Genomic DNA, 13,224 nt, shown 5'->3' on the forward strand with positions numbered 1-13,224 from the left:
TAATCAGAATCAAAAATATCCATAGCAAAAGACATTGGATGGCTGGGTGTTTATACCTTATTCAGGACAGGTATGGTTAAGGTCAGCCACATTTACCTTTAAAACTACATCAGCTGCACTGTTATCCTGGATTAACTTAGAGGTGCTGGTTACAGAGAAACTAAGTTTATATTTGTGTATGGAATTTACAGCACATTTATTAGTTTGGCTATAGGCAGGGTAACTTAGACTCCATGCCTGCCTCTTTTCCCTATGTTGTTTTTCAAGCTTATTTACTAGTTACATTCAAGTCTTCCCTAAAATATCACACCTATAGCTGGTGACATGTATTTATTTCCTAGATGAGTAAATCACTGAAAAATCTGTTTCTTGACCTACATTGCTGTAAAATTCTGTAATTGCTTATCCTACATATGTATACTTTCCTTCTCTTTGTTTGCCCACAAAGGTACTTTAGATGCTTTCTGTTACCTGCTGTGTTTGTTTGCTTCACATTTATCATGTCTTGCCTTACCTCTGAATTGTGAGCTCTGTGAGCTAAGGAATTTCCTATTGCAAATGGCATCCAGGGCACTTTGGGTTGTATTATTCTTCTTGTTAATAAGATATAAAAGATAACTAGAATCAGATAAACAATGCCACTTCTCAGATTTCCAGCAATGTACTTTTATGTTTAGATTTACTGAGATCCTCAATTTAAGATGTGCTGTTCTTACAGGATTTTTCCTAACCTTTGCTTTTCTGAACTGACTGTTCTGATTTTGCTTCTGTGCAGGCAGCCATCTAGAACAGACAGAGTTTATTTTTCTTTTTTTTGTAAAATAGTTAATGTATCTAGAGTTCTGTTTGGGATTTCTTTATTAAAAACTATTAAGATTATTAGTCCACCAATTAAATGGTGTTAAGAGATGTTGGGGGAGGGGAGGTTTCTACCTCCTCCTTATGAAGAACACTAAAAACAACAAGAAAAGGAAGTTAACCCCCTGATCTGGATCTCTGTCCTGCATTAAAGCAGGTGATAAAAGCAGGGGATTCCAGATTCCCTACCCTTGCCCTTGCCCCTGCCCCTGCCCAGCTGCTTTGGGGCTGCTGAGGAGGGATAATCATCATCTCTGTGGCATATCCATTCCCCCTTTAGCCTTACTTTTCTATCTGTTAAAGATTATATGCACTGAAAATATAATAAATAAAATTAACTCTGTTTATGTTATCTATTTAAAAAGAAAGATAATCAGTACCATATAGTTCCACTGTACTGTCATTAGTACAAGAGAAAATTTACCTGTGAGTTATCTGAGGACTTATTTTAAGGAACAGAATTTAAGAGTTACATGCTATCAGATGTGTTGGTATCTTTTGTTTTCTGAGGTGGCTGATATCTGTATGTGAAAAGCTGTGTGAAAGAGCCAGATATGATTATCTGTTAAACTTTGCTTGTGATGGAGCCAAAGTGAGCAGTTCATGTTTCATATAGTGCTGTATTCACATTCACGCTGGTTGAAAAGGAGTGATTTGTGTCCTCATGCTATACCAGCACTTCAAACATGTACACTAGCATTTTTGGAAATGTTACAACATTTGGGAGAGTAGCTTCTGCCTTGGAACTTTTACATTTCCATTTTGAATGTTTGTGTATGTGTGCGAGATTTTACTTCCATATGATTTCATGTAGTCTGTGCATGCACATGCAAAACTGCAAATATGAAACATAAATGTTAAATGTTGTATTATTGTTCTTTGTTACAAAGCTGGTGTTATTTATATGAAGCTTTAAGAAGTTCAGTACAGTCCTGTTTTTCCTACTGTGTGCAATTGATGTGCTCTTATGACAGGAGTTTGCAAGGCAAGGCATTGCACAGCCTCTGTGTGGCAAAAATGTGACTTCATTAAAAGTAGGAAGACCAAAGTCTCAAAGCTGAGTCAGAAGGGGACATCCTGGTTGTCCAGAGTGCCCTGCTTGGATAGGAAACTTGGGATAGTTTTAGCAGCAGCTCAGATTCATTTAAACACCATCCCCAAACCTTGTATGATTTTAGTATTATAAAAGCCAATCAAGTTACTGCTTTAAGGTGTTAGATGCCCCTAAGGGCTTTGCTGGTTCAACTGTGCTGAGGAATTAAATGCTCTCAAGCAGTGCAACAAGCTCGTTCACTCCAGTGTTGCAAGGCAAGGCAGTCATCGCTGGTAAATGGGCCTATATTACAGTGACATTAGCATTTTAATGCAACTAAAGAGGAGGTAGATTGACTGTAATTTAGTATCTAGTTCCATGGCCTTGTGCAGGTTCCCTCATTGCTGCTCCACAGGGGCCGATTATAGTTGCACAGTGCATTTTGGAATCTAATTGGATTTACATGCAGTAATGTAGTCATGTCACAGTAATGACTCTGCAATGTAAGCACTGTGAAATTCCAGTGCAATTAGTTATTTATATAGAAGGTATAGTTACAGGATAATGCATGGGACTAAGAAATGATGCTGAGCTCCTGTTCAGGAATAGCAAATAGTTTACCTTTTTCTGAAACCTTTGCAAGGGAATGAGATTAAACTTGACCTGCTTCCACAGAGACATTTCTCCTCACCCTTCACCACCAAAACACAGGCCTCTTGCAGAGATCCAGCAGGCACGTGACCCCTGTCTTCAGCTTCTCCCTTGGCTGACCATCTGGGCTTGGCATGTGTTTCCGTTTCTCTAGAACCTGCAAAGGCAGCAGATGTGGTGAGCAAAGGGGACTGGCAGCAGCTAGTGGCGCTTCTGAAGCAGGAGGCCCATAAGCCATTCAGCTGGTGGTCTTCCTGCTCTAGTTAATGCGCCTCCCAAAGGCAGGCCTGTTTTCTCCATCTTTCTCCTTCCATTCACTTCTTGTTTCACTTGCTACCTGTCGAATAGATCAGCCTCTCTTCTCCCTCCCCCCCCTCTTTGCCTTAACTCTCCAAGAGTCTTCCTTGCTGCGCGAGACTAGCAGAAGTCACAAGTTTAACTGCTTTTGCTCCATCAAAGTCCACTCCCTGCAAAGGGCTGATTGAAAAGCAGTGAATGTGAAGAGAAGCTGGTGCTCAATGCAGATCTAATGCAGTGATGTGAGAAGAGAGAGGAGGCAGGCCAGCATGCCAAGTGCAGCTGCTCAGCCAGCTGAGGCAGCAGGACTTGCACACGCTCAGCCCTGAGGAAGGAGCCTTGGCCTCAGCCGTAACTCCAGCTTCCCCTGTGTTTCCCCAGCGACTGTAATTAAAGGCATCAGCTTGCTCAAGTCACAATTAGGCATGGTGGTTTTGCACTTTCTGCAATTCTCCCTAATGACAAAATCGTAGCTATTAACCAAAGAGAGTCTGTTTGGCAGGGACTTCCTCCCCTTCAGGGCCATAGAGTAAGATGGAGTATTGCTATTGTTTGGCACTGAACACGCTCTTTCATCCCTTCTGATACAGCACCTGCTGGTACCTACTGAAGCATTTAAGTTTTTCCTCTCTTTGGCGCTGTAATTTCTTTAAAATATTGTGACTTTAGAGGAATAAAAAAATAAAATTCCTCTCCCACACAGACCTTTGAGGGCTTGTCGTGATGTAATTATATGCACACACAATAGGAGCAGGAATCCTGTCATTCTGGTTATTTTCCTAATGATAGGTTTATACAGCAAAGTGTCATCTCCGCTCTAAAAGTTAGAGCCATCTTCTTCTCCAGGCAGCCGCTATCCCAGGATAAAGGTGTCACAGGATAAGACAAGTGACGAAATAATTCAGCTCTCAGTTGCATGAGCAAAACACAGGATGAAGTGTTCCTTCTCCCACTTCCACCCCCACAAAAAAAGAAAAAGAAAAAAGCATAAGGATGGGCACCAGATTCTGCCTGGCTGGAAGGGGCTCTTTGCTGTGGGGTTGTCACACTGATTCTTGTCCCAGCTGGGGCCGCTCCAAGCCACTCTCCTGGAGGGGCCTCCGCCTGCTGCAGCAGTGTCTTGGCTGTTCATGTAGCAGCTTCTGAACTTTGGTGCTTACCGCCCTGAATGTGATGATAAAGCTGTGCTGATTTGGGACTGCCTTCATACAGGGCTGTAAAATGGAGCAGTTCAGCAGCTGCTCTGCAGGTACCTTTGCAGCAGAGATGGGACAACCTGTAGAAGTTTGCACTCTCCAAACTGCAAAAGTGAAGCCTCCCTGCTCGTCATTCAGAGATCTAGGTGCAAAAGGTACCCAGTGACAGAGGAAGGACATTATATTTGAAGGATTAATGCAAAACAAAAAGTCTATGAATATTCATTAAATATTTTATATTGTACTATTTTCAGCCACCTTGAAACTCTTTGTTCGCTTCCTGCCAACAACAAACGATAGACTTATTCACAGAAGTCTTAATGGGAGGCAATTTTCAAAGGCACGTTCACAAATGTTTGTGGGAAACAGATGTTAAATACACCCGCTCCAGAAATCATGCTGAAATTTTGGCACACTCATTCAGTGAGGGAGCAGGAATAGACCCAGGTGACTTATCTGATCACTCACAGCTAAGCAATGGGTTCAGAATAGCTTTGAGTATTCCAAAATAATTTGGGAAGGATGAATTATTTACTTATGGTGCCTAGCAACCCTGTTTGAATATTGGACCCTTATGGCGTGAGGTGCTGTTTGAATAGTTAAAGGCTACCCCTTCCCCACAGGCCTCAAAATGTAGGCTTTTGACTGTATCAGACAGGTGAAAAAAAAACAACCAAGAAGGTGCCAGGACAAAGCAACAGCCAAACAAGCATGCTTTCCATGTTAATCTGTAGTTTCACCTTACTTTTGCCTAGCAGAAGATGGTCATTCATTGTGCAAGCAGAAATTAAAAGGATATATTTACTGAGAAAATCATTGTAGTGTCAGTCTGTGCCCTCATCTTCACTGGTGTATCTAATGCCTTTTGTTTGCGAATCTGAGAGCAGGCAGTACTGTAGCTTTGCTGTTCCTCTGTGCCCCTGTTTCACAGACGGTGAAAATGAGGTACAGGGAGAGGAAATAGTTTGCTCAGCTTTGCATGAGAAGTGGCTGGAAGGATGAGGAATAGAGACCGGTGTTCTCAGGCTGTCGCTCTTATTGACTGGGCTCTGCTTCCCAAACACACATTCCATCTCTGTTCCTCTGCCTTTTTCATTTTCCCAGTAAATGGGCTGTAAAGTCACAGCAGATTAAAGCTTGTCTAAACCTCCTATAAAATATTGAAGGTGCAGCTGTTATTAATCTAGTACTGTTGTGGTATGACGTGCATATGTAATGGAACTTTAGATTTACATGTGGTCTGTGGGCATTTGAAACACCCCAAAGGTTGCTGAAGAGATTCTGAGGAACTGGATCCATCACTGGGTATTAAAAGCTCTTCATTAGTGCTAATGTACACTAAATTAAGGTGGCAATTAGATGGAGCATATTCACCAGGATCGTGTTTTTTAATAAACTGTGTATTTAACATGATTGTATTTTATTGACTTCTGCAGTAATTGCTTATTTTTCTCTTACAGGACAAGCTTGGCTACAAAGAGATTCATGGGAGACACAGACCATTAAAGACTAGAAAAGATACTGCACTTCGAGTCCTGGACTTGCAAAGGTGAATCTTGCTTACAGGTCTTTCTTTCTGCATCTCAAAGGCTTTCTCTGTATCTCTGTGAGGGCTGGTTGGATGTAGCTATGGTGTGCAGGAGCTCAGCTGCTGTTGTGTGACCTGGAAGGTGTGCTGCAGCAAGTCATGCGAATGAAGGGAGGCCTTTCCCCTTCAGTCTCCTAATTACATCTGCCCCTGCTTTTGTGCTACCTAGAGGAGCAGGCTGTGTGGAAGTAGTCCTCTGAGAGGATTTTCTGGAAGGTACCATCTGTTAGAATACGTTCTCTTACCAGATTCTGCCACTTTGGTTTAAAAGAGTTGGATACTGCTTGCAGACACTGAGCAGAGAAATTCCCCTGGGAGAAGGGGTACTCCCTGAAGGAAGGCAAGCATGCTGAATCAAGTCTCCATTACCTTGAAGCCAAAGAGTGTGCCACCGTGGTGTTGGGGAGAGGACACAATGGCTTGATTCTAGGTTGTGACAGTCCTCCACCAGTGGTGTGGCTTAGAGCTGCATGGATGTGTTGCTAGTGATATCTCAGCTGGGACAGCCCATGAGAATTGAAGGAGTGGCTCTGAAGAGAACCCAATCCATATTTTTTAATTTCCTTTAACATCTGGCTGGTAGTGGTTCTGGAGAGCTTAGAACATGGTTCCTGCTGTTACCTGGCTGCATTGTATGTGATCTGAAAGCAAGTGTGAGTTAGTCTGATTTGCTCCTCAAGCCATTGGCTAATATTTGTGGGAGATGCAGCAGAACTGGCTCTCAGGTTTTAAAGAAAGCAGTGGGTCAGTTAGGTGGACAAGGTCTTCACAGATGATGAAGGCAAAGAATTTTTATGTAAGAAGAGATTAATGTGGACGATGTGATAGAAGATAAGTGACAGAAGAAGTGGTTTGAGTGAGGATTGGACCAGATAACCTCTAGAGGTCTTTTCCAGTTTTAGTTATACTGTCATTTTTATGAAGTATCAGAGATGGGAGACTCTGAGCCATACACTGAGAACACAGTGTCTGAATTTTGTGCAGTGGAATAGGAATAGTTGACAGAGGTGTGTTAAAGGTGAGGATTGTGTGGCTGGAATGATAGGCAAGGAGAATGGTTCACACAGTCATTTTCAGTGGAGGGTAGGAATGGTATGATATGGAAGATGAAAGGTTTGAGATTGGTGATGATAAAGTGCTCCCTGAGAGTTCTGATAGACTGGCAGATCTGAGGGGTGCTGTTGCTCCTTTTGCGAGAAGCTAATTTGGACACACCAAATCAAATGTTGGAGTCAAATGTTGGAACAGGTGCCCAGAGAGACTGTGGAACCTCAGTCCTTGGAGATGCTCAAAACTTGACTAGATATGAGCCAGAGCAACCTGATCAAACTTTAAAATTGGCTCTGCTTGGAGTGGGGCATTTGGACTAGATGACATGCAGAAGTCCCATCTAAACTGAATTTTCTGTGATTCCATCTCCACAGCAAAGATGAAGGCGCAATCCAAGTGAAACCCTAGGTTTTAGTCCGCTGTGAAAGGGGGATGTAGGCAGAGGGAAATGTCAGTGATAGCAGAGAGAAATGTGGAAGCAGTTTTCAGGGGAGCGGTTAAGCAGTTTCCTTTAGATATGTGAAGTTCAAGGTAGTTTCAGGACATGCAAAAACAAATGTGAGAAGGAAGGAAATAAATGGTATTTGGAGAAGAAAAGAATGTTTTGCCTTGAAAAGCTAGACTTTATTCCTAACTGATTACAGCAGCTGGGGTATGTTTTTTGGCTATGCTGCTGGGGTTTTTTGGACTCCCCATTACTCTGCAAGATAATATTCATATTAGGGGGAAAATGTAGAATAAGCTGCCTAAGAAAAAGTGGAACAGTTATAGCCACATTTCAGACAAAAACAAATGCATTTCGTATATCTCACAGATCTGAGATGGGACAAGCCAGGGAAAGCATCTGTCAGCTGCTGTCTTGTGCAGTTCTGACTGTTAATGTTTGCTTAGCATTAAATGTCTTCTGCAGAGAACTTAATCTGTCACAAATTTGGGGCCTAGAGAAGGGCAGAAAAGATATTTTTAAAGAGTAGGGTAAGATATATGAGTCCAGATTGTATCTCACTTGCATCAGTGTGTAGCAGGAGTGACTTATAAAGCTTTACGTTTTGTGTGTATGACTTAAAAGTAACGTGGAAGGAAAAAGCAGCACTGTGGGTCAGAATTGTCCTTTCATGTCAGTTATTTCCTTCTTGCAGCTTGTGATCAGTGAGTTTGGATACCCTCAGCTAATTAATAAGGCAATAGTTGCCACAGATGGTATAATAATTACATTATTTGTAAGTAACATTATTTGTATTTTGCTTATGTCATTTGTAAATAGCATTACTTATATACTCTTCAAAGTCTAGACTGAAACTGCATAAATGAACTAGATGGTAATGTATTTCCGATATGCTAGAGTGCTTGGGCTCTGACATGAAATAGTTATAAGTGCTGTGCAGTGGGTCAGATCATGCTTTTGGTTGATTTGCCCTGTTTTAATCAGTGCAATCAGAGATCCAAATGGTGAGCTTCCATGTACTGTTTTGAGATCTATGTATCTAACAGAAATTGGAAAGGGTGAGTTATGCTGGCATGTGAGAGTGTCTCCAAGTTGCAGGTTTCAGTACTGAGCAGCTAACTGCTCAGCACTAACATTTCTTGCATCAGACCAATGGGTTGGCATTTTTTGAAACTTTGCATTGAGCTCTTATGACATGAAAGCTTTGATGCTGCACTCTTGGGTTTGCCAGCCAAGACCTTTCACTGTCACTGGTGGTTCACTTCCATCCTGCGATGAAGAACTTCCAGGATTTGTAAATTCCACTAGCTGTGTTCCTTTCTTGCTGCATTGCATTTATTTGTTGCTTTGCTCTGTGTGAGGTGTGGTGTTTTTAGAAATTACAGATACAAGCCCAGCACCACCACTGGGGATGATTTCTGGTCCAGGCAAACCAAGGGAGTTTTCTCTTGTCAAAGCTCACTTAATAAGTGTTTTTGTTGCTCCCAGGTTACCCTATTTTGACTGCATGGCCTGGCCAGCCCTGTCAGTGATGTTTGCAAGACCTGAGCACTCAACGGTTTGAGGGACTGCCTTCCCTGCTCACACCTAGGAAACATTTAACATACTGAGTGGATGCATGGGAGGGAGTAATGCAAGGAATCTTAGCTTAGGTTTGTGTGTATAAAGAAAAGGAAGCCATAGATTCAGCTCATGGAAATCCAAGCAGTTCCAAAGAAACCAGCTCTTCCTGCTCAGGAAGTAGACCCAGATATGGAAAGTAAGGTAAAGAGGGAATGTGGTTTATCAGCTCTACAAAGTAATGTGGCATCATGACAGGGTTAGGTTCAGGAGTTGCTGCTTCTTAGACCACAGACAATGTTTTTAATGTGGATGCCTCTGCAGTGAGATGGGTGTGAATGATGTGAAGTGGCAGAATGCAGTTAAACTGTTTTCCTTTTTTGTGCCTTTTTCACCTAAGACTACAATGTAGATCATTTGGGAGGTCACTTAAGGCAGCAGGACTTAAAGGTCACTCTAATAACTTTCAGGCTTTGACTAATATACTGAGATTTATTTTTTTGTGGGTTGCGATGGGAACATCTTGGTGCTGCTGATTCTGGGGCTTTTGAAGTACCAATATCCTATTGATTTGTTTGTATTTCCGTATTCCTCTCTACCACAGTGTCTAAACTCATGGGTTAGTAGAACTGGAGGTTCATCTTCCCTCCAGATAATCCAAAAAATTTCCTTCCCAGCTCTCTACCTTTCTGTACTTCAAGAACTCCTTTCTCTGTGAGATTTGCAATCATGGTTTAAACCCCCTCAGGGAACTGTCAGCCTCCTCTTTGCCGCTTGAGCTGTGTGCATCTCCTCCAGGCCCGCATCAGAGCTTGGTGTCCCACTCCATCTCCTACACTCACAGTCTTGGCTTTGAATCTCCTTAGGTGGAACATTTGTGCATCAGAGGTATAAGAAAATAAACTTTGTAAAGAAAAATACTGCCCTCATTCTCAGGTTTGGGTCCAGGTTTGTGTTTCTCTAGAAGTGTAGGTGGACTGTTAAACTGGGTTTTTGGATATGCTCAGGATTCTTCCAGCAAAGGGGATTCCCTAGGTGGTACCCAGCCAGCAGAGGCACACTGCCATCCTGCCCCAGGCAAGCAGCAATCCAAAAGGAAAGCAGCTGCATTTGTGTACCGTAGTTCTCATGAGCGTTTATGTTGTGCCATTCATGTGTCTATGCCTGTTTTGCCACTAGGAAGGGACTGATTTGATTTTTAAACCATGTTGAAGAAGTACGGCAAACAAACACACCGTATGAATCTGGTTGTTTACCTCAGGCAGCCCCTTGCTGGGAGAGCTGCCTGCCATGTGTTTTCTCAGCCGTTTTGCTAAAGCAGAGCAGTTACCATGGTCACAGAGGGAAGGACCGTGGTGAGACTGTACAGCTCTCCCAAGTTTTGTGGATTAATAAAAACAATGAGGGAGTGAAAGACAGGGTTTTATTTCTGGCCTGGTAAAAACCTTGGGTAATTTCTGGTTTTTTTTTTTTCTTTCAAATGGATCAAATGTACTTTGCCAACATAGCATATAATTGGATGCAATTCTGTTTTGAGGATGGCAATCACAGTGGAGAAGGGGGAAGAGATGGGTTAAGAAGCATGTGGGCTTCAGGAGTGATTCTCTAGAGAGCAAAGCAAAGATATGTGCCTCTTTGGTTGCATCTGTATGTATCCACCTATGCGAGGTGCAGCGACTGTAATGTCTCTTCTTTTGGTGAAACTTTTACTGTTTTATGTATTTGTTCGTCTGTCCCTCCAAGGTGCTTGGTGATATAATTACATATTGGGAAGCACAGTCACTTCATTAAGCAGTAAGCTTTTGAGGGCAGAAACTTTCTTCCCTTATAGCCTCATCTGGTCAGGATTTCTAGCTGCTCTTCCAATGTAAATATTGTCCTAAGAAATTTGCAGTCTAATTCAGACCTATGGGGTTCAAAACCAGTTCAGATTCCTGAGCTTTTTTTCCTGGGATGGAAGACTTACCAACTTTGATTGCCCTGCCTGCAAAAGGCCTGTAACATTTCATATTATGTGACAAGCAGGTCTTCTGCCGCAGTCTGAGTAACCTGGCTGTGGGAGGGATGTCAGTAGACACAGGGACACTGCTCAGCTGCTTCTGCAGAGCTATCACCTTCCTCAGGCCCTTCCCCATTCACACACTGCAGTCATTCCCAGTCCAACTCCTCTAAATGTCTAAAAGTCTCCCTGAAAATATGGTCCTTGTTTGTGTGGCCTTTGTTCTGTAGAAAAGGCTTGTATGAAGGTAGCTGTCCAGGGAGAACACAAAGGGAATTAGCAGTGATCATTACCTCTCATCAGCCTGTGCTATGTTACCTTGTTCAGGTAAGAATTGAGCCTTCTGTATAATGAACTCCACAGGGCCTGGGGGAAATAAAATGGAAATAGGCCTGTGTCACTCAGATAAAAAGCAAGTGTGCTAAGGTAGTGCTGATGTTTTGCAGGAATAATTGGATCAAGCAGCCTGGAGACCATGGAGGGAGACTGTCTGAGCTGCATGAAGTACCTGATGTTTCTTTTCAATTTCTTTATATTTGTAAGTATTTGGAATCCACTTCCTCTCCTGAATCCTCCTTCTATTTCCAGCAGCATCCTGCGCCCCAACAGGATATGCTGTAGTTGGGTAAAGTTGCTACGATGCAGAAATACCCTCAGCTTTGTACTAGCAATCACTAAGGTGTTTATGGCATCCAGAGATGCTCAAACATTCAGCAAGCCAGCATCAGTGGTTGCTGTTGTCTGCGTGATTCCTCTCCTTGGCGAGGGAAGACTGGAGAGAAAGCTTTAATTAGCGGTGAAGGAGGTCTATCCTTGATGACATAAGAAATTGGTTTTTAGTCCTGGCTACCCTGCTGAAGTTTTCACTAGAAAGCACAGCCGTTTCCCTACCGCTCATAGAGTCCTTTTTCAGTGACCCTTGTTGCTCTTGTCTTTGACAGGAGGAGCAGGAGCGCCCAGCCACCCTCCCCAGAGTGGGCAGCATGGCCACTGTGGAGGGGAGGGTTTCCTTAGGCCCCTTACTGGGCTCTCCTGGGCAGATGTGGCAGCAGCTCGAGACTCGATCTTTCAGCATTAGTCAGGGAATAACCGGTGTTAGAAGTGTCAAAAAAAGGTGCTTTTGCTGCAAACGTTTCACTTAGTATGCGAGAGACTCTGAAACTGTGTAGCCTGTCAGCAGTCACCTGCTGTGCAGGGAATATATGCCATGGAGAAACAAATTCTCTGAGACAACACCTTCAATCAAAAGGTACTGATGAACCCAGTTGTCCCGCAGTGGTTGTTTTATGTTGACATGTCTCCCTCTCTCTCCTCTCATCACTGTGACAGCTGGGAGGAGCATGCCTGCTGGGAGTTGGGATCTGGGTCATTGTGGATCCGACAGGCTTCCGAGAGATAGTGGCTGCCAACCCTCTCCTTTTCACGGGAGCATACATCATGCTGGCTATGGGAGCAATGCTCTTTCTGCTGGGTTTCCTCGGCTGCTGCGGGGCCATTCGTGAGAACAAATGCCTCCTGCTTTTTGTAAGTGTCCTTGCGTCTTCTGTTGGCCTTTTGGTGTATCCTGAGAATGGGGGCAACTGTTTCACTGAATAGAGTGATATGTGATAAGTGCAGGAATGGATGTGTGTTATTGCAGCCATTATTCTCTTAAGCTTTAAAAGGGTTTAGGGCACTTTTATACACAGCTAGAGATACAGAGAATTTGGTTCTTCACTGTACCAGGCTTGAGCCCAGAGGGGATGGAGTCAGGGAGAGTACTTTGACTTTGCTAAGTTTTGTTTCAAAATGGTCCTATTTTTTGTTTTTTTCTTTTATAAAGTGCCCAAAAGTGGTCCGCTGTTTTCCAGCCAAAACTCTCAGCTCCACTGGTGGATTTATTTCTCACTAGCTCACAACAAAGCAGAATGAACATGTGGAGCAGCGCATCGATGTAATGGAGCCCCCCTGCGTCAGCATAAATGCCCAGCTCAGAACTGTGTGGTGACTTTGCATTGCAGCTCCCGATAGGTGGTCATTCTTTTATGCAGCCTTCCCTTCTCCTAAAATGAACCAAATTTATTTTCGTAGACAATTTTCTCCCTGAATGATAGGGTCAAATTTCAACCCATGTGGTCATCAGGTGCTATTTACAAAGAACTAGCCTCTAAAATAAGTCATTTTTGACCTCTGCTATAATATCTGATACTGCAGGATTTCCAGCCATTATCTCCTACTGGAAAACATTACCAGTTACGTGTCAAAACACAAAGCTCACTCATTTTATTTCTTGTTTTTGTCAAATGTGACTTTTTGTTTCTCCCTCCGAGTCTGTTGGTTTGGTTTGGGCTTTTTATTTTTTTAATCTTAATCTCACAGTGTTTTGTTGTGATTGTATCTTGCACACAGAGCTCTGCAGAAGCAGTAGCAGCAGCTGCTTCACAGTGCGAAAGAGGCTTGTCTCTAACAGAACAGGAAAGTATACTTTGTCGAAGAAGAAACCATTTTTTCTTAGAGGTCAACCTGGCTCTACTGAGATAAATTCTCTCTGCACTTGGCTGACCCACC

The 13,224-nt window shown here is 42.9% G+C and overlaps 1 protein-coding gene across 1 annotated transcript in view; it reads left to right on the plus strand.

Annotated features, from left to right (window-relative positions):
• The window catches only part of TSPAN18 (tetraspanin 18), a 125,948-nt gene that overhangs the window by 91,186 nt on the left and 21,538 nt on the right, over positions 1 to 13,224 (plus strand). Inside the window, exons 3-5 of the mRNA XM_067296324.1 lie at positions 5,496 to 5,584; positions 11,124 to 11,215; positions 12,007 to 12,201. Of these exons, the coding sequence (XP_067152425.1) occupies positions 11,153 to 11,215; positions 12,007 to 12,201 (258 nt within the window). The 5' untranslated portion in view covers positions 5,496 to 5,584; positions 11,124 to 11,152. The remainder of the gene's footprint in view (positions 1 to 5,495; positions 5,585 to 11,123; positions 11,216 to 12,006; positions 12,202 to 13,224) is intronic.

The sequence above is a fragment of the Apteryx mantelli genome, chromosome 4 (assembly GCF_036417845.1).
Source record: "Apteryx mantelli isolate bAptMan1 chromosome 4, bAptMan1.hap1, whole genome shotgun sequence".
In the NCBI taxonomy this organism is placed as follows: Eukaryota; Metazoa; Chordata; class Aves; order Apterygiformes; family Apterygidae; genus Apteryx; species Apteryx mantelli.